The following is a 26564-nucleotide window of genomic DNA, read 5'->3' on the forward strand; positions in this document are numbered from 1 at the left end:
ACTAAGAAAATATCCAAGTTTTTGGTTATTTAGTTGAGGAATGTGTCAGTTGATTACAGGTTTACGTTGTGATTTAATAACAATTTCAGAGCGTTATTACTTGGTTCCAATAAAACTGTTTTTTAAACCTGGTTTTATAACGTCATTTCCTCTTATAAGAATTATTATTTTCAGAGAATTTGGCGTTTTACCAGGTAGGGAGCCCACCGTAGGACCAAATATCAGGAATTTGAATTCTTCGTCAAGTGCCATTTCGATTCGGTTCGATCTTAGTGGATGGGCACACTTTTTCTTGTGTCCTTAATTTTTTTTTTTTTACAATTGCATCATTTTAAGGCCTTAAGGCAGATCATTTCTTTGCTTGGCAATGTTAAGATATTGTAAAGGAAAGGTCTGATTGAATGAATTACTTGTAATGGGGGACTGGGTACTAGTCAAAAAACCGTTTACCTGCATAAGTGATTACCTATTCAAATGTTGCCCAGCACAAATTTGTAGTTCTTTATATTGTAAGTTGTCGTGTAGCAATTAAGTCAAAGAACTTCCAATTTTTGCTGCCATTTTTGCTTAAATAGTTTTGGCGAGTGTAGCAGGTCACGTGACCTAAATTGCATAATGTTGATGTAATAAAAGATATAACTTTTCGAGGAATCGCTCGTTACAAACAATTTACAGCTTAACGATGAATAATTACGAAAATATACCACCCCTTAGTTTCCAATTTGCAACGAAAATAGCTTTTGACCCGGCCATGCCTCAATTTACTTAGGAAACGAGCGACCCTGGAAAGATTCATTCTCGTCCCCAGAGCCAATTTGTAACGAACAAGAAGACGCCCGAAAGCGTTTACGCGGGATGTGTGGGTTTAAGAAAGAATTACGGGTATGTTGGATGGCAATGGAAAGTTGAGTAGTGTATGCAACAAATGTGTGCAGGAGAGACGGAGATGTTCTGTTAAGGACTAATACACTAGAAGATGAGTTACACACAAGGGTTCCTTTACTACTCAAAACAAAACTTACATCAGTATTACCACCATATATGTTAGGAGTATGGGTAGTTCACTAAAATTTCCATTCCTTTACTTATGTCCTCAAAAAATGCACTTCCACATTTAACAATAGCATGTAAAGTATCATACTTCCAATAACTACAGAGCTGCAAGAAAGCGCTCTAGGGAAAATTTCAGGGGGCCCTTTGGGCTCCCCAAGCATTTTTAGCTGGGGCTCCCGGGCCTCCAAGTTGGTCGCTCAAATTAATAAATCAATGAGCTGTTAGTTAATTATTAAAAATTAAACAAATTATTTTCTTAACAAGTCAAGCAGAAGTTTGTGAATATTTTTTTCATGAAAAATCACATCCCTTTGGCCTCCTGAGCGTGCGAAAAAAAAAAACCCGCATGTTGTCATATGAAAGTAAGTTTTCGCGCCACATGAGAAACATGGACAACGACGCCGAACATTTCATGTTTTTTAAATGGAAAAGTAAATTTGGGGTCAAAAATAAGGGCACTATTCTTTTTACTAATCATTTTGATTTAGGTTGAAAAGAAAATTCGCTTATTAAGATTGACTGAGATCCCGTGGAGCTTTCCAGGAAAACTATTATGATTTCAACGAAACCGCGGCGCCCCCCGGGGGTTACTTGTGTTAATTTTTGCAGGGTATGTGCCGCTGGCCTGTCAGAGCCCCTACCCCATTATAGTCTTTTCTGTGGCCAATTGTAGACCCCATATTCGTCACTCTTGGGCAAATATGTAATTTTTGCGATCCCAACTTAGTCACTTTCTATTTATGTATCTACCTTATCAATCCTTTAAATAGGTCATCAAAAAATGAATTGACCCATTTTTTCATAAATTGAATGAAGAACACTTTACTTTTCACCTACAGTACAAATATCCTGATACGTTTGCTAACCGTAAATATGAACAGCTCTCTTACCCCAAAAATCCGAAAATGTGCGACCCCACTCTAGTAACTCTTTTGATAATAGTCAATCTAGTCGTGAAAATGCGACCCCATCTAGCGGCACATCCCCATTAGCCTCTTTATAAGGAAGTGCACCCCCCCGGGCCGCCCCAAAACTATTGTCAACCATTATCTCTTTTGAATAGATCATCTTGTTGTAAAGTCGTCGTTTAAGCGCAAAGCGGAAGTATTTTCTTTCTATATTACCGGTGAAACGTTCAGGACAAATGTACGTAGATTCGGTTAGCTTTTGCGTATTTATTTTTGGTACGTGATACGTAATGCCTTGTCACGACACGAAAGACAATGCGGGATTTATACCCGATTCTAGAACAATCACAATTATAATAGTCGTCTCTTTTCTTTTTTATGCATTGTATTTTACTGGAATAACAATCTTAGTTATGTTTTAGCCTCGCAGACACAGCAGTTAAAAAAGGTAAAAATATTTAAAGAACATAAAAGACCGACTCTCTTGTTTATTCAGCGATTTTTCAAAATACAAAACTATTGTTTTGCTTCGCCGACCGTACCTCACGCCTGTCAGAGCAAAAGTTACAATTTGTTTTGAAAAACTAACTAATGAACAATCCTAATTTGAATAAAAAATTTCAAGTTATTATGAAAAGCTGTTACTATCGAAAACTGTGCAGCTTGTCACGTTCATAGTCAAGGATTATGTTACATGTGAATTCACGTGAAACGACCTAAACGACCGATTTAACAATATTTTCCTAAAGCTTTTTGATAGACATGCTACTTACTGCTACTTATAAGTCGACCTCAAGAGTTTCTTAGCGAGCGGAGCGTTCTTTTTAGGCCGCGAAGCCACCGAGAGAGCTACGATTTCGCAAGTAATAAATTCTAGACATTCATGATTCTTAGCTTGTTGAGTTTAACTCAACAGATACAAGTAAGACAACACCAACACCTGCAAGTCGCCCGGCTGGGCCACCTAGACAATATTTTCAGTCGCCCGAGGCCAAGTCTTGCGCCGTATTAAGAGCACGGCCTTGAGTCTTCGTCCTCCTTAGTCTCCGTCGCAGCCGTTTTTAGTATCGTCACGCAACGCTCCGGAGGAGCGTTGCGTGACGATACTAAAAACGGCTGCGACGGAGACTACGTCCCCCTCTATATGAGCTTACTTTTCCCTCCTTTGCTGACGCAGTTTCTTTTCCAGCCTGACTTGCACGTGCTTCGACGTTGCGGCCAATAAAAATCCACACAATTTTTCGGGACGGGCACGGAATACGGGAAAGTTAAAAAAACAAGGCAATTTTTGACTCCCAAGACGACGAAAGGAATGCGCTACCGAATTTTAGACGCTGGCTGACTACGTCATCCCGCGTAACTAGTGGCTCTGGACGCAGCGGAAATTACTAATATTTTCGTTGGCTGAAGATAATTGAACGCGCAGAGCAAATGAAATATGATCTACTGCTTAGTGTCGGATTTACGTCGATCGCAACAATCCTGTTTTGTTTTTATGCAAAAGCAGTGAAGAAGGGAATTGAAGGTAAAGGTTGAGACGTTTCCACGAGGACCACGAGTCTTGACAAAGAAAGTTTGCCTTCGTTGTGCGCCAAACCTTGCCTCTGTATCGACCGTCGCATCCTGGGAAACTGAAGGAGGAGTATTAAAGCTATATATTGGATGCATGTATTTGACCTTGAATTAATGTTATTGACATGAAAGAAGTCTGTAAAGTGGAATCTTTATGAGATTTAGTAACCTGTCACCTATTTTTACGAATGCGTCATCTCCAATTTGGCGGCGTTGCTAAAACAAGGGTAAGGGTAACACTAAGGGTGAGGGTGGGGGTGGGGGTGAGGGTAACGTGAGCTACTCGATCGGTGGGGGAAGATTTTATCATTCGCCTAGCAACAGGGTTTTGATATTTCACGCAAAAATTACTTTGTTTAATTTGTCCTCCCAGCTACAAATTATTCAAAAGGTCGCTGAAGGTAATCTTAGCTCATAATTTTTGGTGGTCATGCAGGACATTCCTCGGTAACTGCGGATTTCGCGGGAGCTTAAATTAATAAAAGCATGCCGCAGAATTAAATACAGCGAGTAGATCCTATGACATTTTCAGCGACCTTTTGAATAATTTGTAGGTGCGAGGACAAACAAAGTAATTTTTGCGAGAAATATCAAAACCCTGTTGCTGGGCGAATGATAAAATCTTCCCTCACCGATCGATTAGCTTTCCTTCAACCCTTACCCTCACCCCCACCCTGACCCCCACCCTCACCCTTGGTGTTACCCGTGCCCTCGTTTTAGCAACGCCGCCAATTTGGAGCAACGAGCACGGTAGGGGGACATAATTGCAGTAATTACAAAGAACAAGCTGAAATTTAAGCTTTACAAGATATCCAGTTGACCTCTCGTATGATCACATTTTACATAGTCGTCCATTGTCTGCTGCTTCAGTTTAAAAGATGAGCAAGATAAAAGGCAATCCTGTAGTCGAATCTTCGCCTTTACCCGAGAAGATTGAAAAGATTCTTGATGGTTTCCGAGAGTCTAAAGCCACGTTTGCAGCTTGCGATTTTGGGATCTTCGACAAACTATACAATTCATCGTCGCCGCAATCGGCCAAAGAAATCACGGAGATGCTGTCCTCTGATTTAGACGCCACTACACGACTCTTGGATACCCTTGTTGCTTTGGAATTCTTACAAAAGTCGAAGCAGGGCGATCAGTGGCTGTACAAGAACACAGAAATAGCCTCTAAGTTTTTGACAACTACAAGTCCTGATTCTCAACTTGGCACAATAAGTCTCTTTAACAAGATTGTATATCCTCTTCATGGTTCCTTGGAGAGTGCAGTCCTCGATGGAAAGATTCAGTGGATGAAGGCATTTGGAAAGTCGCCTGAAGACATATTTCGTGAAACCGTTAACAGCACTGAGGAAGACAGCTTACGTTTTAATAAAGGAATGCATAGTTTGGCCTTCCCTGCAAGCTATGCAGTTGCTAAAGCCGTCGATTTAAGCGCTTTTAACAACTGCTGTGATTTAGGAGGTATGTCAGATTTCAAGCCAGATATTTTTTGTTTTAGGGCAAGAATTTCATTGTTATTTTAGACAACCTTAGTAAAAATTAGTATGATGGTACGGGGGTCTTGCTCAACTAACCTTGTCCCAGGGGCTTTAATTTGGACCGAGACTGGTGTTCAATGCATGAAATTTTAATTAAGGTACGTAACATTTGTCCATGCACATACCACCCTGCAAAAGTAGCCACAGGCAGCCCAGGCTAACGATAGGGGAAGCAGCGGCATTGAATAAACCGTTCTCTGTCAACATAATTTCAAAATTTCTAATCATTTTTTTCTTTTTTCTTTCCATGACATATCCAGGAGGAGTAGGAACTCTTGCCTATGCGTTGTGTCAGTACAATCCTCAAATGAAGATAACAGTCTGTGACCTGCAGCCTGTTGTCAGCTTAACTCATCACTTCCGACCATCAGTAGAGGATTGCCCCAATCAAGTTAACGTCTCTTTCATGATAGGCGATTTCTTCAAGCCTGAAACTTTACCAAAGGCTGATTTGTATGTCTTGTCTCGCATTCTTCATGACTGGCCAGAAGAAAAAGTTGAACTGATTCTTGACAACGTCTTCAATTGTTTACCCTCAGGTAAGACAGAAAACACTGCAGCTAATATAGAGAGCTTGGCAACTTAACACCAATGATCCGCGAAACACCTTTGTGTTCCACGAAACATCGCATTGCACCTTATCTATGAGCCAGGACGCCATTCAAACCCACCAGTATTAATTTTGTCTACCAGTTGTTTCGTAAAAAGGGGCTTACTGGAAACTAAGAGCAATAGCATTTTTTCGTGCTAAAAGATATCAGATTTAAATTAAAGCACTTTTCTCTCAGAGAAACTTGATGGTAAGTGACACACGTAGACGCCAACACCACAAGGCCTGGCCAGGACCTTTCGCATTCTCTCCATCATATCACTCATCAGCAGATTCCTGGCGTTCAGATAGTTGGAAGCTGCGCGAAGTAAAACGGGGCGCGAAAAAAATTAAAACGAGCGAAGGGGAGAGAGGTGATAGGGGGAGCCTCACCGCTCTCTCCAGCCCGCCTTTTTTTTTCCTTCGCGCCGCTCCCGATTATCTGAACGCTCGCAAAAGGCTAAACATCCGGACAGTGTGGCGGCTGTAAACAGTTCTCCTCTGCATGGAGTACGCTGGAAAGGTGGATCAGCGTTGTTGCCGATCAACCCACAGCCTGACAACCAGTACCTGATCAGTACAGTGTTGGTCGCAAATTGCTAATTTTTTTGCTTATGCTATTTTTAAAGCAACTGCAATAGTTGTGTTTTCTGAATTGATCTTTCGATCCGTGTGTCAGTAAATTAAAGGCCTGTGCGTCCGTTTGAGGAATTTGTGAATTCTGTAGGATTATTGGATGAGATTCTTAGTGTTCAAAAAAGATGTGCGCTCATTATACTAGATGCTCCTTTTCAGGCTTGAACCCTGCCACTATTTTTGGAACTGGGGTGGCTACCCATCGATCACATCTGCCTTGAAAGAAGACTCCCTCTGTTAAAAAAAAAAATCTTGGATGGACGTGCACCGGATTACCTCTCTGAGAAACTGTTATCTTTGAAATATCACAAGTCACATGATAAAAAGGTCTCGGTTGCCTTATCGTCTGTCTATTCTACGTACCAACAACATGAAGCGAATGCTCTTTTATAATGCAGTTAAACTGTGGAATAAAGTCAGTGACAATGATGTAGTCTGCTGTTCTGAAATTCAAATCCAGTTATGTGTATACTCACGCCTGGTAGCTTTAAAATTGACCGAAATTTTTTGGTTTTAGATGACATATTTTTTCATAATTTATCATCTTAAAGTACTTTAGCTTTTTAATCATGTGTAAATTTGAATAAATTTCGCCTGAGAGCTTTAGAATCGACAAAACATTTTTAGCTTTCTTAAACTTGATATTTAAATTATTTATTACTTTATAGTATTTAAAAAATCTAGTTTTTTAGTAGTTTCATGCGGCCATAAGGGAGAATTATGCACGAATCATTCATTTATTGGTTTTTATTAGGTGAGCCAGCCCGATTAGCCGGGCTGACCTGCTATACCAGCCTGGCTGGGCTCATGCCTTATTTCTTCATGAAATTTTCGTCGTGTTTATATGAGAAGGAGGGCTGGCCCCCTTGCCGAGATGCCGATTCCTCGATCGACCCGACATCTCGGCATGAGGGCCACACAACAGCAATTTTACGAGGAAATAAGGCGTGAGCCGGGACAGCCCAGTAAAGCGGGCCAGCCTGGCTCACCTCCTATACAAACTCCAGCCCTTTATATCAGAGAACCGTAAATTCTATCCACGGCCTGGTCAGAACCTTCATCCAAATTTCGACAGATGTATATGCTGGACCGTTTTTCCTTTAGTAAACTTAGCACTAAAGAAACGATGGTCGTGTCCTCGGAATACCCCGAAAACGTTTTGATTACGCTTCTTTTAACCATGTATTTAACTTTATTAAATAATACACAGGTAGCGTTTAAATTGAGTAGGAAAAAAGCAAGAATATCGAGCTTTGTGGTGACAACTCCTCTTTTCTTTGATGTTCATTAGGAGGGGGACTTCTTATTTGCGAGAAGATTTTAGATGAAGACAAACGAGGCCCGAAGCGTGCTCTTCTTGAATCACTTACCATGTTGGTTGCTACTGGAGGAAAGGAAAGAACAGCATCTGAATACAAACATATCCTCGACAAACATGGATTTATAGTAACTCAAACGAAACAATTACATCAGTCTTTATTTATGGATGCCATGTTATGTATAAAGAAGTAAAGTTCAATCGGTGAGTGAGTGGTCTCAGCTGTTTTTACCGCTTACAATTGGAAGCCGAGATCTCAATGAGCTCCGGGCTTGTCCGAGATTTTCTCGCTACGAGTCCTTTTCGTTTAAATGTGTTAATCATTTTTGATATTTTACTATTACTGTTTTTAAATTTTACAAAGTGGCAAATGAATAAAAGAAAATACAGAAATACCATAAAATAAATGAAGTTCACAGCTACCCGAAAACGCCTTTCTTGTCACCCTAGACATGTCATCTCTCGACACTAACAAACCTCATAACGAGGGCATAGATGCCTGTCGTCATTTTCTCAATACAAGCGACCACAACGCTTCATCCATGAGCAATGAAACACTTTGTGACCTCATACACGTGACTTTCAAGATTGGTTAAAAGCTTAAAATGACGTATCGGATAGCTCTAGACAAAAATCTACAAATAAGGAAATTAAAAAAGATTATCACTTAGAAGAATATCTAAAGATAGTTAGAAATCCAGCTCGGTAGAATCAGTATGACTAAACTGCGATTGGAAGTTCATACTTTACGTATACAAACAGGGAAATATTAAAATAAGGATCTTCTATACAAGTAGAGGAGAGGCTTTGTTTAGTTTGCAAAAGAAACCGCATAGAAGACGAGAAGCACTTCTTCTTGTTATTGTATGGAACACCATAGTCTTAGACAGAAACTTTATTTTCATACTTCTGCAAATGATGCAAACTTCACCAATTTAACAGATCATGTACTAGTTACATAATTTTAAGGCCTTTAATTAGGCAGATCATTTCTTTACTTGGCAATGTTAAGATATTGTAAAGAAAAGGTCTTATTGAAGGAATTACTTGTAATGGGGGACTGGGTACTAGTCAAAAAACCGTTTACCTGCATAAGTGATTACCTATTCAAATGTTGCCCAGCACAAATTTGTAGTTCTTTATATTGTAAGTTGTCGTGTAGCAATTAAGTCAAAGAACTTCCAATTTTTGCTGCCATTTTTGCTTAAAGAGTTTTGGCGGCCGTAAGAGGTCACGTGTCCTAAATTGGATAATCGCATGTAATAAAAAGTATAACTTTTCGAGAAATCGCTAGTTACACACAATTTACAGCTTAACGATAAATAATTACGAAAATATACCACCTCTCAGTTTTCAATTTGCAACGAAAATCGCTTTTGACCCGGCCATGCCTCAATTTACTTGGGAAACGAGCGACCTTGGAAAGATCCATTCTCGTCCCCAGAGCCACTCGGCGTAATTTGTAACGAACCAGTGGCTCTGAACGCAACGGAAAATACGAATTTTTTTATTGGTTGAAGGCAATTGAACGCGCCGAGCAAATGAACGATATGATCTTCTGCGCATCAGATTTTACTTCCCGCCCTCTCGCACTGCAGAACCGTGTCTGTTTTACGACGATCACAACAATTCTGTTTTGTTTTTATGCAATAGCTGTGAAGAAGGGAATTGAAGGTAAAGTTTGAGACGTTTTAACGAGGACCACCAGCCTTGACAAAGAACGTTTGCCTTCGTTTTGCGCTAAACCTTGCCTCTGTATCGACCGTCGCATCCTGGGAAACTGAAAGGACGATTATTAAAGCTGTATATTGGGTGCATGTATTTGACCTTGAATTAATGTTATTAACATGAAAGAGGTCTATGAAGTTGACTCTTTATGAAATTTAGTAACCTGTCACCTATTTTTACGAATGAGTTATCTCCAATTTGGAGCAACGAGCACCTTGATTTACGTGATTTGAGGTGAGCGAAAGGGGGGGTGGGGAGGGGGGCATAATTACAAAGAACAAGCTGAAAATTAGGCTGTACAATATATCTAATTGACCTCTCGTCTGATCAAATTTTACATACACATTAGTCGGCCATTTTCTGCTACTTCAGTTTAAAAGATGAGCGAGATAAAAGGCAACCCTGTAGTCGAATCTTCGCCTTTACCCGAGAAGATTGAAAAGATTCTTGATGGTTTCCGAGAGTCTAAAGCCACGTTTGTAGCTTGCGATTTTGGGATCTTCGACAAACTACACAATTCATCGTCGCCGCAATCGGCCAAAGAAATCACGGAGATGCTGTCCTCTGATTTAGACGCCACTACACGACTCTTGGATACCCTTGTTGCTTTGGAATTCTTAGAAAAGTCGAAGCAGGGCGATCAGTGGCTGTATAAGAACACAGAAATAGCCTCTAAGTTTTTGACAACTACAAGTCCTGATTCTCAACTTGGCACAATAAGTCTCTTTAACAAGATGCTATACCCTCTCTATGGTAACTTAGAAAGTGGAGTCCTCGATGGAAAGATTCAGTGGATGAAGGCATTTGGAAAGTCGCCTGAAGACATATTTCGGCAGGCAGTTAACAGCACCGAGGCAGACAGCTTACGATTTAATAAAGGAATGCATAGTACGGCCTTCTCTGCAAGTTATGCAGTTGCCAAAGCCGTCGATTTAAGCGCCTTTAACAACTGCTGTGATTTAGGAGGTAAATCAGATTTCATCCCAGATTTGTTTCGTCTAGAGCAAGAATTTTATTGTTATTTTAGACAACCTTAGTAAAAATTAACATTCTAAGCCACCGTGGTTCATTAAAATTTGTTGCATGGTTAGCAGAGCGGAAAGGACGCTGGACCAGAGAACAGGGGGTTGTGGTTTAATCCCGTGGGCGATCTTAAAATAACTGAGGGGGAAGGTACTGCCACATTCTCGTTCCCAGAACTTCGATCTTCTTGGTCAGCGTCTGGGATCGATCCCCGACGCTGACCAAAAGGATCGAGGATCTGGGAACGAGAATGGGTTCCGCCATTGCCCTTCAAATAACAATTCCTTTTCGTGGCTCTTAGGAATGATTGCACTGTCTCCAGCGGGGGTCGTGCTCAGCTAATCGTGTCCCAGGGGCTTTGAGACTGTTGGTCAATACATGAAATTTTAAATTAAGGCACATAAAATTTATCCATGTACATACCACCCTGCAAAAGTAGCCACTGGCAGCCCAGGCTATCGATAAGGGAAGCAGCGGTATCGAATAAACCGTTCTCTGTCAACATAATTTCAAAATTTCTAATCATTTTCTTTCATTTTTCTTTCCATGACATATCCAGGAGGAGTAGGAACTCTTGCTTATGCTTTGTGTCAGTATAATCCTCAGATGAAGATCACAGTCTGTGATTTGCAGCCTGTTGTAAGCTTAACTCATCACTTCCGACCATCAGTGAAAGATTGTCCCAACCAAGCCAATGTATCCTTCGTAGTCGGTGATTTCTTCAAGTCTGAAACGTTACCAAAGGCTGATTTGTATGTGCTCTCCCGCATTCTCCATGACTAGCCAGAAGAAAAAGTTGAAGTGATTCTTGACAACGTCTTCAATTGTTTACCCTCAGGTAAGACAGAAAACACTGCAGCTTCAGCGTAGCACTTGTGCAACGGATCGTCGCATTGCACCTTGTCCGCGCGCCAGGATGCCATTCAAACCCACTAGCATTTATTTTGTTTACCAGTTGTTCCGTAAAAAGTAGCTTACTGAAAAACAAGAGCAATAGCATTTTTCGTTCTAAAAATATCAGATTTATAGCACATTTCTCTCAGAGAAACGTAATAATAAGTGGCACTACGTACTTCATAAAATAATTAGTTAGCTATTGTCGATAACAGTACAGACCATTGAACACTGTTGTCGATTTGTTTGGTAACACTGATCTGAAACAGGAGGTCCATGAATTGCCAATTTCCGGCTTGTTAGTAGTCGTCGGAAGGAAACGAGAGGTACAGTTTTAAACAAGGTAGGATGACAGAACGATGATTGTATTATTGGCGCCAAACTCATTCTAGCTGTAATAATATTAATAATAATAACTTTATTCAAATAGCGCTCATATCCTGCGCTCATGGCGCTTTAGAATGTAAAAAGCGGGGGAATGAATTAATTTACATTTATTTATTTATTTATAAATTTTGCCAAGAGGCCTCGATCACTCACAGAGCAAACTCCAATACGAGTTCCAGAAAAAAAAGAAAGAAAATCAGTAATACAACTACGAGAATGACAATACTTTAGAAACGGCAAAAAAAGAAATGAACAGCCAGTGTTCCAGAGGTAGGCTGGTAAAGTATTCCAGATTCTTGGGGCTCTATAGTAAAAACTGTTCTCAAATCAAAGGTGATGGTGTTAGCCCTAATCGTATTCAACAGCGTTCCCCTGGAGGAGACAGTACTCTTGTGTCTAGTGGAATTTATGGCTGAAATAAAACCGTCCGATAGACTAACTACACATTTGAATACGTACACAAATCTAAAAATTCGTGCCAATTACACAATGGTAGTAGCTCAATTTTCAGAAACCTCTGCTTATAACTAACTTCACACTGACACGGCAAAGACAGAATGAATTTTGCTGCGCGCCGCTGAATTCTTTCGTTGTCAAGGATAAGATTAACAGCTTGAGGAGCCCACGCCTGCGAGCAATATACGAGTTTGCTGCGAACTAGTGACAGGTAAAGTAGCCTGCGAGCTCGCTGGTTATGAGTGTCGAAAGTTGATCTCCGGAGAAAGCCAAGCATCCTCTTGGTCTTCGAACAAGCTGCCAACACTTGAGAGTTCCATTTCAGATGTTTAGTAACGAAAACCGCAAGGTCCTTCTGAGAGGGTGTGAATGGGGTTAACCAACTAGCGACAAAGGGCGAAAAATATTACTGACTACCGACAAAGTGAGTAAAAAATTACCAACTACCGACAGGAAAAATATTAACCGACTACGGACATGGGCTATATATTATTAATATTTGTTTCCAGAAAAAAGAGCATTTTGTATTTAATCTAACCGTTAGCTCGAGGAAGTAAGTAATCTCTTTAAATTTATGACTCATCAGATCGCCTAAGGGAAAGAATTTCCTTTTTTTGTTGTTGATACAGGTACATTGCTACAGCCAATATCAAAATCACAAAGTCACACCTTAAAGATGCTACCGACTTTATAAATTTTATTGAAAAGTCAAAGGTGAAAAAATCGAACGTTTTTTGCTTAGATTAATCCTCAAAGAAAATTCTTTCCCGTTTAATGTAAAGAAATATCAGTACAAACCCACGTTACCGCGATGAGCACAAAGACAGCAGTTTCCTTTCCAACATTTTCATGGCACATATTGAAACACAAAGTTTAAGCAAAACCGTCTTTAAACCAACTGTTTGAAAACGCTACATAAATGACATTTTTTCCCCATGGGACATAAGTAAACCAGACATCGTAGCTTTCTTCGCGGAACAAGTAAACTTACATGCCCTCCTATGAAATTCACGGCCGAAAGATCTGAAAATGAGACATTCTTTTTAGAAACGGTTGTATACCAATGTACAACATTCAGCGAAAAAATGAGAAAAAGCTATCCTTGACGTAAAGACGCATTTGAAACGGAAACCTTACAGTAAAAACATTTTCATCTCTTATCACCCACCAGTTGTTAAAGCGACTGTTTGACAAACGAGAAGCCTTGAGAATCATACGAACAAACTCCTCTGAGGAAGTATTTCAGATTTCAAAAGCGCTTGATGGACGGAGGCTAGCCACACAATTTTGAAAGAAAAATTGCTATTAGAAGTAAAACTCACAGAAAGGAAGGCAGTGCTCCTGAAAAAAAAAAAACAACCAGGAAGAAAAAGACTGAAATATTGCCTTTCGTGACGCAATACCAGCCCTTAGTGTCTATAAAAAAGAAGCTTTAATGAAAAAGTGGAATCTCATACAAAACCAACCACTACCTTGCCAAAATTTTAAAGAACCACCTAAAGTGCTATTTCTTTGAGAAAGGAAAATTATGGCAAAGGACATGCTTGTTAGAACCAAAACATGAGACGGATAGATGTGCAGCCTGTCATCCCTTGCAGTTTTTCAATAAAAATAATTTAAGTATCCAAAAGGCTAGAGTCCAGTAAGTAATTAATTAATTACTTTTTACTGTGCCCTGTAGTCGACAGGGAAACCAAGTTCGCATTTACAATAAAAACTTGGGTGATTTTATCAGTACTAATTATTCATTTAATGGCAAACAGTGATGAAATAAACGTTCATGTTGCATAAAAAACAAGAGTTAATGAACGGTTTAGGCGCCATCAAATGATGCATTCTTGCAAGTTTTACTCTTTCCTTAGGGATCAAAGTGTGGAAAAGTGGGTGAAATACATAAGAAATATTAATAATTAACAAGCGTTTTTGCTTATTAACTGAAATTTTCGGACAACCGGCGAAAATTGAAAAGTTTAACCGACTACCGACAAAGATCGAAAATTTTAACCGACTACCAACAAAATTACTGAATTTTAACCGACAACCGACAAGTGGACCCCCATTCAGACCCTCTTCTGAGCTTCCATCGCCTTAACTTGGACATCGCGATCGGGCAGTTGACTGATGCGGGCTAGCATTTCTGGTAATAGAAAGTAGCCCGCACTTGGATTGATTTAGATCTATTTGCCAGAGATCACACCATTGGTTAATGTGGTCGAGGTCGCGCTGTAGGCAGGCACCATCCTCCATCCTTTCGATTGACCGGTAGCACTTCGTGTCGTCAGCAAAGAGGAGCAACAGATGTTGAGGACGCTACGTCAGGAAGATCCTTTACATATATGAGGAACGAGAGTGGACCAAGTATTGATCCTTGCGGTACACCTGATAACACAGGGAGAGATTTAGAGTTGGCCCCGAGAACGGTGACCCTTTGGACGCGGTCAGTAAGATAGTCTTTGAACCAAAACAACAGTGTACCGCAGATGCCTAATCGGTGGATCTTCTTGATCAGTAGCTTGTGCTTAACCCTGTCGAAGGCTTTGGCGAAGTCAAGGTAGATGGCAACAACCTGCCCTCACTTAACAAGATTTTCGCCTATGTTGTGAAGGACTTGAAGTAACTGGGCCGTGGTGGATTTGCCCTTTAAAAACCCGAACTGCAACTTGTGGAGCTGAGGAGCGATATGGTCGATAACTCTGTTGTAAACGCAGCGTTCGAGAACTTTTGAGACAAGAGGCAAAAGTGAGATGGGTCTATAGTTCGATCCTCCTTGGCAGTGCCGCCTTTTAATAATGGGATGATATTAGATTCTTGTCAAGAAGATGGCATTTTTCCCAAAAGCAAGCACTTGTTGAAGAGGGCACACAAGGAGGAGTAAATGTGGGGTGCGCAAACCTTGAGAAGTTTGGCAGGAATTTTGTCTGGGCCTGTTGCTTTGTAGGGATCCAGAGATAGTAGAACATCGCGGACTTCAGTCGGCGAGAGAGAGAGCATGAAGTAAAAAATATGAAAAATCTATTAACAATCCATATATTATAGGTCTTAGAATCATTTTACAAAAATAATGACAGCTATAAACGTATTATTCCATCTCTAACTTAAATACCCTTCATCCCACTATTAAACTTATTTATACCAAAGTGCTCATTCAAATCTTTCTCCTTTCTCTACGTTAAGGTGTCCCTCAATGATGGTTCTATCGATCATTGAAATTATTCTTTATACTAAACCTACAGCCGAACATCAGTACCTTTTAGGTTCATCATGTCACCTCTAACACATTAAACGAGCTTTTCCATTCAGCCTTGCCCTGAGAATTCGACTTATGTGTTCCTCGAACGAGATGTTCAAACTGCGTTGTAACGAATTAACACAAGAACAATACCTTAACAGTCTCCTCAACCAGAAGATACAACGTGTTTATACTATCACACACAGTCACACAAGCGACTCACACACACGTATCCCTCTGGTTGTAGGATACCACCCCGCCACTCGACCGCTCAATATCATCAATTTTTCACAAACACATTTACATTCTCTCATCCTCCCAACTTTGGCTACTCTGTTTAAATATATACCTCTCGTTACCTTCCTACGTACTAACAAGCGAGAAATCCGCTAAGTGGACTTCTCGTTCGGAACCAGACCTCTCGATTAATGTTATGGCGTTATACACTGTTCGAAGTCCCCTATTTTCTGCATGATCGTCAAGAACAAACGCTACAGGCGGCCATCTTGACCGTCTCTAGCTTGACTGCTTAAAGGCAGGGGGACGCTTTGGGAACCCCAAGGCCTGCCCTCTCGGTACATTCGAATCTAATTACAAAATGGCTGCCAGTGAAGGTGAGGGCTGGAGCTCGACGATCTTGTAGCTTAAGAATTGGTCGGGCTGACCCTCTTTACCAGGCCTGCTCGGCTCGTGCCTTATTTTCTCATAAATTGGCCGTTTTTATGATAGAGACGTTAAAGTCGTCTAGACGCATTTTAGTAACGTCTGAGACCTCAAAGTCGTCTGATAAAAGCGTCGTTCGGACGCACTTAACAGAAGACGTTAAAAGACGTCAGACGTTAATAATAATAATAATTATTCATAATAATTAACATCTAAATATGATCAAATGCGCCTTACATGCAAATATAACTACTACTTGTAATAATTACAATAAAGTATGCTTAAGAATACCTAAAATTTATAATCTAAAATTTATCAATGGCTAACTATAACAGGCAAAAGCCTTCCTAAATAAGTAAAAGGGAGTTGTAATAAAACAGTCCAACGTTTAATGCGTCTGTCTTAATTACCGTTTTTTTTAAGACGACTTTAACGTCTCTAGCATAAAAAAGGCCATTGTTGTTGTGTTTGTATGAGATGGCAAGCTGCCCCGATTGCCGAGATCCCCGGTTCCTCGAGCAGAGATCTCGGCATGAGGGCCACATAGCAACAGTTCTATGAGGAAATAAGGCATTAGCCGGGCCAGCCCAGTAAAGCGGGCCAGCCTGGCTTGTCTTACATAAACAGTATTTGCTTGACAGTTTTTCCTTCAGTAAACTTAGCACTAAAGAAATTAAAGATGGTCGTGTCCTCAGGTTGGGTTCATATTGAGTAGGGAAAAACCAAGAATATCGAGCTTTGTGGTAACAACGCCTCTTGTCTTTAATATTTGTTAGGTGGGGGACTTCTTATTTGCGAGAAGATTTTAGATGAAGATAAACGAGGCCCGAAACGTGCTGTTCTTGGATCACTTACCATGTTGGTTGCTACGGGAGGAAAAGAACGAACAGCATCTGAATACAAACATATCCTCGACAAGCATGGATTTATAGTAACTCAAATTAAACAATTAGATCAGTCTTTATTTATGGATGCCATGTTATGTATAAAGAAGTAAAGTTCAATCGGTGAATGAGTGGTCTCAGCTGTTTCGCCCCATTTAAGGGAATCGGGATTCCGGAATCCCGGAAATTTTTGCCTGTAGAATCCGGAATCTTAGAAAATTTTGCTTGTGGAATCCGGAATCCTGAGCCTTGGAATCCGGAATACAGCTGTAGGAATCCAGAATCCTACTAACAATTGGAATCCGGAATCCAAGGTCCACTGAAAAAGATTTCAAATCCAGTAGTGAGAATCCGGAATCCATGGCGTGGAATCCAGGATCCAAGACTGTCTTGGATTCCCTAACATGAGGCGAGCTGTTTTTACTGCTTACAATTGGAAGCCGAGATCTCAATGCGCTCCGGGCTTCTTCTAGATTTTCTCGCCACGAGTCCTTTTCGTTTAAATGTAATAATCATTTTTGATATCTTACTATTACTATTTGTAAATGTTACAAGTGGCAAATGAATGAAAGAAAATACTATGAAATAAATAAAGTTCAGAGCTACCCGAAAACACCTTTCTTGTCACCCTAGACGCGTCATCTCTCTACACTACCATTCCACATAACGAAGGCAGAGATGCCTGTCTTCATTTTCTCAATATTAGTATTTTTGATATCTTAGTGGTTATTTAATATTTACTGTTATTATTTTTACTTTGTTACCGTGTTGCTCCAACAAGCAGGTATCCTAAAGTACTTTGACATACAAACAAAGTTATTATTATTATTAGTAGTAGTATCATAATTTCCTGTCATACATAATTACATATATAGTTACATACATACGTATAGTTTAGTGTCATCACACTTCTTCGCCCCTAGTCAAAGAACATTACTTTTTGCAACTATTTTTTTCTGGTAGCAGGTGAATGGTAGTAAATGATACTATATCAAATTTAGTACTTTGCTTTAGTTAGCTGGTTAAAGCACACTCAGCGACATCGTGATTCAAAGTTTTTTACGAATATTGATCGCTTACTGTAACAAAATGTATCCCGTTTCCTAGGACAACTAAGTATATATTTGGATGAAAATCTTAGCTGACCAGGTAAAAAATTCAGCTGAGCAAACGATAAAAAACAACGACAAAATATGTGACTGAAGTGGGGACTTTTCCGACTACCGACTTCCGATTTTTTTTTTTGAGAAGTTGACTGACGAGGCTCGAAGAGCGAAATATATCTCGAGGATTTTAAACTTCTAGGACATTTTTATTTTTACATTTTACATTTCCTATACGTGCGTCGAATGTGGTAAAGACGTGATGTCTTATTTTGCAAGTAGTTCACGACTTCCGATCGAATTCCAACAGATTACTTCCGATCGACCCCCAACTTCCTAATTTTGAAAATTTTTGTTTTCAATTTTCCCATCTAAACTATAGGCTCAAGTGAAAATTTTTTACCTCACTAGTTAAGTTCTGTATTATAAGAGTCATTTACTTAACCCGTGTGCACAATAGACTACCACGCACTATTGTGCCCTAATTCCACTGTCTTCCTTCGCCATTAGTTATTTAGTCAAGTCTGTTTCACGGTAAAGTTATGCACCTATCAATGTAAATCCCGTGGGGGGGGAGTGCGGGCAAGGGGAGGGGATTTGATGCCTGGGACTATCCCCGCTGTCGGGCTTTTGATCGTGCGAAGCGACCCCGGGGTCGGGACATTTGACTTTGACCGACAGAAGCCTGGTATCAATTCAGAAGCAGTTACCAAGTCCGTCCCTCGAGGCTTCCTGAAAGTCACGTTGTTGGAGAAAGGTATGAAGTTTTCATTTGTTTTAATCGCCATAATCCGATACTTTAAACTGTCATCTAAACAGATAATGTCTATTTTGAGGAAGTTTTTATCTTCAAGTTCCCATCTGATTGTAAAACTTGATTGAAATCGAATTCCACCATGAAAGTCAGAGGATTTTTTATGGGTCACTGATCCGACCTGTTCCGACATGTTGAGCAGATGTTATACAGCATTTTACGTTTTATTAATATTATATAGCAAGGTCAATCTTCCTGGAGTGATTTTGTTGTTCAAGATAAGAGATGCTAGTGGAGAGAGAAAAAACTTAATTACAGCGAGTAATTTAACCGTTAACCGTAAATAAAAGTAGTAACAACGTGTTTGACATGTTCTTTTATTCGTTTTATATAGTATTATAGCATTGTTTGTTTAGATTTTTTCCCCTGGGGTGGGGGCTTTTTTGACACTTTTGATTGACCTTTCGTTTCCCACCCTGGGGAATTTGATCGAAAAATTTTAAAATTTGTCAAATCCCCACCCCTTGCCCGCACTCCCCCCCCACGGGGTTTACATTGATAGGTGCATTAACCTCCCAGGCAGGCGTTTTTAAGGGAGCTCGCTAATTCATCCCTCCTCACAAACGCCTGCTCAACCGAAAACAACATTCCTTTCCCATTGTTTTATTTGCGTGGTACATGACCAATCAACAGTTTTGAAATAAAGTGTTGAAAGACTTAACACGACTAAAAAGTGACCTTAGAGTAACGTTTCCTTTCTTTTCTTTCCTTCGCTAAGGTTATGGAGTGCTTGGAGTATTTTGTGGGGAGAGATGAAAAACTAGCTCCCCTAAAAGCGCCTGCTTGGGAGGCTACGGTAAAGTAAGGTCACTCTAGCTTTTTACAAATGCATCTGTATGAAGCAGAAACTTGTGATAAAAATCAAACACCCGGGGGGCAGGTTTTAAATGTCATTGTGGTTTCGAATTTACGTATACGACTGTGTTAATGTATTGTCTTTATATTCGAGTCGGATTAACGAGCACCTTTGTTTATGTGCATTTCTGACCTTCAAAACGTTGATTGATAATACACAGAAAAAGCTGAAAATTATGACGCAAGTTAATTACCTTCGCAAGTGACCTCTCGTCTCATGATCACGCTTAAGTTAAGAGATGAGCGAGGTTAAATACAACCCTGAGGGTGGATCTTGTCCTCTACCAAAGAAGATTGAAAAAATTCTCGATGGTTTCCGAGAGTCTAAAGCGTTGTTTGCAGCTTGTGATTTTGGGATCTTCGACAAACTCCACAATTCGTCGCCACAATCGGCTAAAGAAATCACGGAGAAAATGTCCTCTGATTTAGACGCCACTACACGACTCTTGGATACCCTTGTTACTTTGGAATTCTTAGAAAAGTCGAGGCAGGGCGATCAGTGGCTGTATACGAACTCTGAAATAGCCTCTAAGTTTTTGACAACTTCAAGTCCTCAGTCTCAACTTGGCATAATAAGTCTCATGAACAAGATTCTATACCCCCTCCATGGCAACTTAGAGAGCGCAGTCCTCGACGGGAGTATGCAGTGGGCGAACGCATTTGGAAAGTCGCCCGAAGACGTATTTCGTGAAGCAATTTACAGCACCGAGGAAGACAGCTTACGATTTAACAAAGGAATGCATAGCGTGTCATTCTCTGCAAGTTATGCAGTGGCTAAAGCCGTTGATTTAAGTGCCTTTAACAACTGCTGTGATTTAGGAGGTAAGTCAGATTTGAAGCCATATAACACTTAATTGTATTTTTGGAAATCTAGTCGTTTGACAACGTTCTTGCAGGGTTACGTCATGTCAATCTTGATTCTTAAAGGGCAACTCTCGCGTAGGACAACATTTTTCAGAAAAACCTTGCAAATGTTTTTCTCATTGTAATACCATCAAGAAATATATCTTCAGCGATCTATTTGGCTCAGAAATCGAGATTCAAAGTGTTAAATTTGCCGCTTACTCGAACTTCCGCCATTAACGCTTGGATTTTGCCTATCACGTGACGTGACGTCACAGGTGTGGAACAACAGATGATCTCGAATATGGCTGACTGTAGTTCTTCAAGTGATAGCGCTACCTCTTTGTCCGATTATTCGGTTCTAGAAAAACTTTTAGAATGCGAATTATAGGGCAGCCCTTCACGGAAATTCAACCCCGGCGTTTTGAACCGCCTGGAAGATCGTCCGAAGCTGATTAGTTCGTGCGTCGCCAGAAAACGTCGAGCCTACCACTCGCCCGCTGCGATCTCGATAGTGAAGAATGGTGAGTGCCTAGATGGTTTTGAACAATTCTTGTGTACAGTGCGATCCGTAAATCGCTTGATTTCATCAATGCTATGAATGCTTCAAATTGTAAAAGGAAAAGGACTAATTAAACACGCATTTTTTTTGTATACTGAGCGTTTATAATTTTAGATCATTGTTTTCATATGTACAAGTAGTCGAAAGCGTACCTTCCCCTTCTAACGACTACTGGAAATGATAATCTGGGCAAGTTGTGTCAGTGTAGTTTTTTTTAATTTCTGCTTTAATCCTGGTTTTACAAAAAGCAGTGATTTATATCGAAAGCAATAACTACGCTCTCGTAATTCGTTGACTGCAACGCAAATAAATTTCCATATCTTTGCCCCTTGACAGCCGCTCATGCTCGACTCGTGGAGTGCTTGCACTTTAAAATTTGTCTCCCTTGTTGTTCTACAGATTATTATACATAATAACTGAAAGGCGCTGTACAGTTGTTTTCCTACAAGTCGTTCACTTACTTTTACTGTGTCTTGCTCTGTCAATGAATTTGGTTCAGAAGTTATTATTCTAGCTTCTGTGTATCGTGATGTTATTATTAAGACAATTTAAAGTTGGGATGAGATACACCTCCATACCCATGTGAACTAACTGCTTGCATAAAACGTTTCTGCTCCCCAGTATATGATTTTCGAGGTTGGGACATGTCGTATTCACTTTGTCTGGAGCACAACAATGGTTATGTTAACTACAATAATAATTTGCATTTGATGAGATATAACTGCAGGAACTTCTATTATAATACACCCAGTATTGAAAACGTGTACATATTTGAAGCTATTTTGTGGTTATGGGCAGGAGATAGTATGATGAAGCCATAAACGTTAAAGAGTGAATAAGCTCAAAATTGAAATAATATTCTCTGTCTTGACTTATGGCAGTTTGATAATTTTCTGGGTGCAGAATGAAAAGGTCAATATTCAACACTTGTTCTGTTGCCCTCCATTAACCGACGTTCAATATTTATGACTAAAGACAATAACTACTATTGGATGGGGTGAAAATATCTGCTTCCAAGAGGTGGCTGTTGTAAAACGTAAATATTTGGAGGCAGTTGAAGTTAGAAATATGGAGGAGCCTCCTAGAGGAGCATAGTGGAACACCCAGGATTCCAGGCAGTTTGTCTGAATTACTGGGTGTTACGAGCTGCATGGCAATACAAGCGGCAGCATGGTGCCTCAGCATATGAAGAATCAGATGATAAAAAAAGCAGGCACATTGCCTACAGGCAATTGGTAAGGTGATACTGGGGCTCCCTTGGCAGGGACACAGGAGTTACATTACCGTCCTTGATTCCTGTGCAGTTAAGTGCATACGACCTCATTTCGAGGAGCCTGAAAGGTTGGAGGATGAGATGGAGTTCACAGGATTCCATTGAGCAGGGCCGAGTTATTCAAAGCTGGGTTAAGATAACCCAGGGTTAGTGCAAGATTTGAATTAAGATTTGGAAGCTTAAAAAGTAATTCAGTTTTAATTCTTTTTGTCCACAAGTTGATGATTGGAAGCTCTAAAAATAAGAGAGAATATTATTCGAGAAAATGCTTTTGAACACAAGAAAAAGAAACCAGGGTTAAATTTAACTCCGGGTTAAGCGCTAACCGGCCTTCGAACAAGTGGGCCCAGATAAATAAATATACCATGTATTGCAAATAACCCTACTGTATATAAAATATGATGCAATTTTCTCACTCACCACTGGAAGACTGGGCTAGAGCAACTTTGTTGCCATTAAAATGATTGCTACCCAGCAAACAATGTCAACAATAATTGTTGGAACTAAAAAATCTATACGACTACATGGTCTTTTAAAGTCCAATGGTGTCTGTGTGGGAAATACATAATTCTTCTCGACTATTTACTCACAGCTTCTGAATAATAATGGCGGATTAGTGTTTGACTAATAACATGTCACCCTTTTTTTCCAGCAGGTGTGATTGTTAACTGGGAAATAATGTACCAGTTGAAACTTTATATCTTAATAATAAAATGGTATTTTATTGTTCATTGCTGTATATCTTTAGGTTATAATGGGAAACCCTCATTTTTAAATTAGAATTTACAAATGGATTGTTTCCATCTTGCATATTTTAATTGATAAGGCAATAATAATAAAGAAAACCGGTCACAGTTTAAGTGGACCATACAGTGCATGGTCATCTAAGTCACTAATTGCAGTAGTGACCTAGCTTAGCCTAAACTACAAAGAATCAAAACATTGCAGGGCATTGTAGTCCTTCTTTAATTGACTAGGCTGGAAAGATTTTATCTGCTAACGAAAGAACCCATTGCCTCATCTCTGTTGGGCCTCTCTTTGGACGAGCAAGTAGTGTAGGGGTATTCAGTTGCAGGTTCAACATGTAGTTTTTTAAAGCCCTTGAATTTTCTTAATAGCCAGCAAAGACTTTCAGTTATGGTGCTTGAGCCATAACCTTCAATGAAAAGGTTCATACTGCAGGAACCTTGCCTAGTTCTTTCTCCTTTTTCACTCCCGTTATGGATCGCATTTTTCTCCTTGGAATTTTCCAAAAGTACTGCGTCGGAGATTTAAAAACGGGTTAATAATTTCTTTTTTCCTTTCTTGTGAGAAGTCCCAAAGGGAAGTATTGCAAAAGAAGCGTGACACGCGTGGCTATCAAGGCAGTTTTATAGTGTTCGCGGGTAGGACGGGTACAAAGTACCACTAAAGATAATAAGGCAATCCTATTTTAATCAACTTTTTTTGAACTGTTTTCATTTCTTTCCATCCTTAAAAGGCCCATTACATGTAATTTTTTTCGTGTGTGCAGGTTTTGCATGGAATGATGCTATAATCTCGAGAGCACATCTCGAATAACTACATTGAAAATGATGATCATAAAATCGCAATTTTCGGCGAGAAGTGAGTTTTATTTCGCGTGTTTAGAAGCAAAGGTAAATGGATGGAACCTGCAGATTTCAGACGAGAACAACACTTAAGTGAAAACACAAAAGGCGGTATAGAATCAGGCCGGTACGGCGGTCTGTGACGGAGTTCTCTTCAAAGATGCGAGTATTTCCCGGGAAAAAATTAATTCGTTTTCGAGGAATGAAGGGCATCAACACCCATCAGGTAACATTAATGGTTGTATCAGAATTTTAAATCTGCTATAGGAAAGATGTTCTTTGTATTATACGTAGCAGATTGGGAGCTTAGCTGTTTACAATTATTGACCCCGGGTCGATAAATGTCTCACGCGACTTCAAAAATACCCTAACAAAAAAAATACAGAAAAAAATCTAAATCACCCGCATCTGATGCCCGTGTAAATTTAAAAATTGGAACCATCATCGAAATGCTTTTCCTGAACGTTAATAAGACAGTAGAGGCTCTATTTCTCCTTTATTTGCAAGAGAAATTTGGTGCGCTTTTCTCTTATAATCTTCACTTGGCAATCCGTGTTCCACACGTGTGACGTAAAATCACGTGACTAACCTGAAATCCGAATGTTTTCAAAATGGCGGCAAAAATCGAGTTTTCGAAAAATTATAAAAAAATAAGTTTCGCAGATATATCCGAAATTTCACCAAAGAGAGACATTACATGCCATTAGGAAACCATAGAGAACTTAAAAAACAGGGGTAATTTTCCCGAGAGTTGCCCTTTAACAAATGATATTTTTAACATACCATAGGTTATAGTCTTCGCATGGTTAGCAGAGCTGAAAGGGCACTGGTCTGCTGGGTGGGTGGCCCGGGTCCAAAGTCTAAAAAATAACTGAGGGTGAAGGTACTGAGTACTACCATTGCCCTTCAAACAGCATTTACTCACAAGGGGGCAGAAGAGTAAGCGAAAAATATGCGCTTTCTGTGCATGCCCGAATTTGCGAGGCTGATATTTTGGCATTTATGGCCAGTTTTGGTTGTTTTCTTCTCAAAAGTGGCCTTACCTCATGGGAGAAGTTAAATGTGAGTGCATAACAGTTCTCTAACAACTTTTCTTTCCATGACATATCCAGGAGGAGTAGGAACCCTTGCCTATGCTTTGTGTCAGTACAATCCTCAAATGAGGATCACAGTCTGTGACCTGCAGCCTGTTATCAGCTTAACTCATCACTTCCGACCATCAGTAGAGGATTGTCCCAATCAAGCCAACGTCTCTTTCATGATAGCTGATTTCTTCCAGCCTGAAACAATACCAAAGGCTGATTTGTATGTGCTTTCCCACATTCTTCATGACTGGCCAGAAGAAAAAGTTGAAATGATTCTTGACAACGTCTCCCATTGTTTACCCTCAGGTAGGACAGTTAAATGTTTTCAATTATATAAGCTAAAAGCGCGCGCTAAATCATCTATGCACTGATGAGAAGAACCTAACAGAAGCAAAAAGTTCATATAAAGAATGGTCGGTGCTTCGTTTTGTGCTCAGAACCGTCAAGATTAATACACACTTCTCTCAATCAAATGTATTTCAAAGTGTCCATGTGTTGTTTTGCAAGTTGTGAAATGGTGGCTTTCTTGGCGACACCTAATTCTTTACTAGTACTAAAGCACCAATAGTTGCGTCTTTAATTGAAAATGTGATCGTCGCAGTGGTAACTGCAATTTAAGCAATTGCAAATTAACCCGAAATAAATTTCGGGACTTCGACGGGATTCAAACTCATGGCCTCTACGTTAGCGATGCAGTGCTCTACCAACCGAGATATGAAGACCGATAAATTGGGAGCAGACCAATTTGTTGAGTTCATCTTAACCTGTGAAAGGAATGAAACATAGAATAAAGATGATGTGAACTGCGAAAATACAAATTTTAATTGAAGATACGATCGTCGCATTGGTAATTGTGTCTTTGGGTCGAATACCCCATAAAAGTTTTGATTACTCGTCTTTTATCGATTTCATATCTATTAATACTAATTCGCAGCCAGGTTGCGTTCAAATTGCTGAGTGCGAAACCGAATAAAAAATATCGAACTTTGCGGTTAGAACCATTCCGTTTTATTATGATGATTATTTTTTTCACTTTGAGGTGGGGGACTTCTCATCTGCGAGAAGATTTTAGATGAAGACAAACGAGGCCCGAAACAGGCTCTGCTCCAGTCTCTTAGCATGTTGGTAGCTACGGGAGGAAAGGAAAGAACAGCATCTGAATACAAACAAATCCTGGACAAGCATGGATTTATAGTTACTCAAATTAATCAATTAGATCAATGTCCTTTTATGGATGTCATCTTATGCCTAAAGAAGTGAGGTTTATTCAGTATATGAACTGGGCTGTTTTTGCCTTTTGTAATTGAGATGGATGTTTATTCATTCTCTAAAGAAAGTGATTGCGAGACTGATTGACATCCGAGTTCCCCCAACTGGATTCGAAACTATACTTTCTTTCCCCGATTGTTCAAAAGGTGGTTTGCACTATCCATCAGATAAATCTCTATCCAGTGGATAAGGATTAGAGAAACCAATTGCACTATCCAGTGGATAGAGATTTATGCAGTGGATAACGCTATCCATCTTTTGAACAACTGGGGTCTGGTTGCTTATTCATG

General features: G+C 39.9%; 3 protein-coding genes across 3 annotated transcripts; all 3 read left to right on the plus strand.

The window, feature by feature from the left end:
• The first annotated feature begins 4361 nt into the window (after positions 1–4361).
• Positions 4362–8229, plus strand: LOC140943942 (probable bifunctional dTTP/UTP pyrophosphatase/methyltransferase protein). Its single transcript, XM_073393051.1, has 3 exons — positions 4362–4997; positions 5335–5613; positions 7591–8229. Exons 1-3 carry the CDS (start codon positions 4412–4414, stop codon positions 7809–7811), a joined length of 1086 nt encoding a protein of 361 aa, XP_073249152.1. The 5' UTR covers positions 4362–4411; the 3' UTR covers positions 7812–8229.
• Positions 8230–9724: 1495 nt separating this feature from the next.
• Positions 9725–10442, plus strand: LOC140944157 (acetylserotonin O-methyltransferase-like). Its single transcript, XM_073393285.1, has one exon. The coding sequence runs from the start codon at positions 9726–9728 to the stop codon at positions 10380–10382; it is 657 nt and encodes a 218-aa protein (XP_073249386.1). The 5' UTR covers position 9725; the 3' UTR covers positions 10383–10442.
• Positions 10443–19778: 9336 nt separating this feature from the next.
• LOC140942936 (probable bifunctional dTTP/UTP pyrophosphatase/methyltransferase protein) lies at positions 19779–26351 on the plus strand. Its single transcript, XM_073391955.1, has 3 exons — positions 19779–20475; positions 25033–25311; positions 26045–26351. The coding sequence occupies exons 1-3, from the start codon at positions 19893–19895 to the stop codon at positions 26263–26265; spliced, it is 1083 nt and encodes a 360-aa protein (XP_073248056.1). The 5' UTR covers positions 19779–19892; the 3' UTR covers positions 26266–26351.
• Positions 26352–26564: the final 213 nt, after the last annotated feature.

Source organism: Porites lutea, chromosome 7, assembly GCF_958299795.1.
Source record: "Porites lutea chromosome 7, jaPorLute2.1, whole genome shotgun sequence".
NCBI lineage: Eukaryota > Metazoa > Cnidaria > Anthozoa > Scleractinia > Poritidae > Porites > Porites lutea.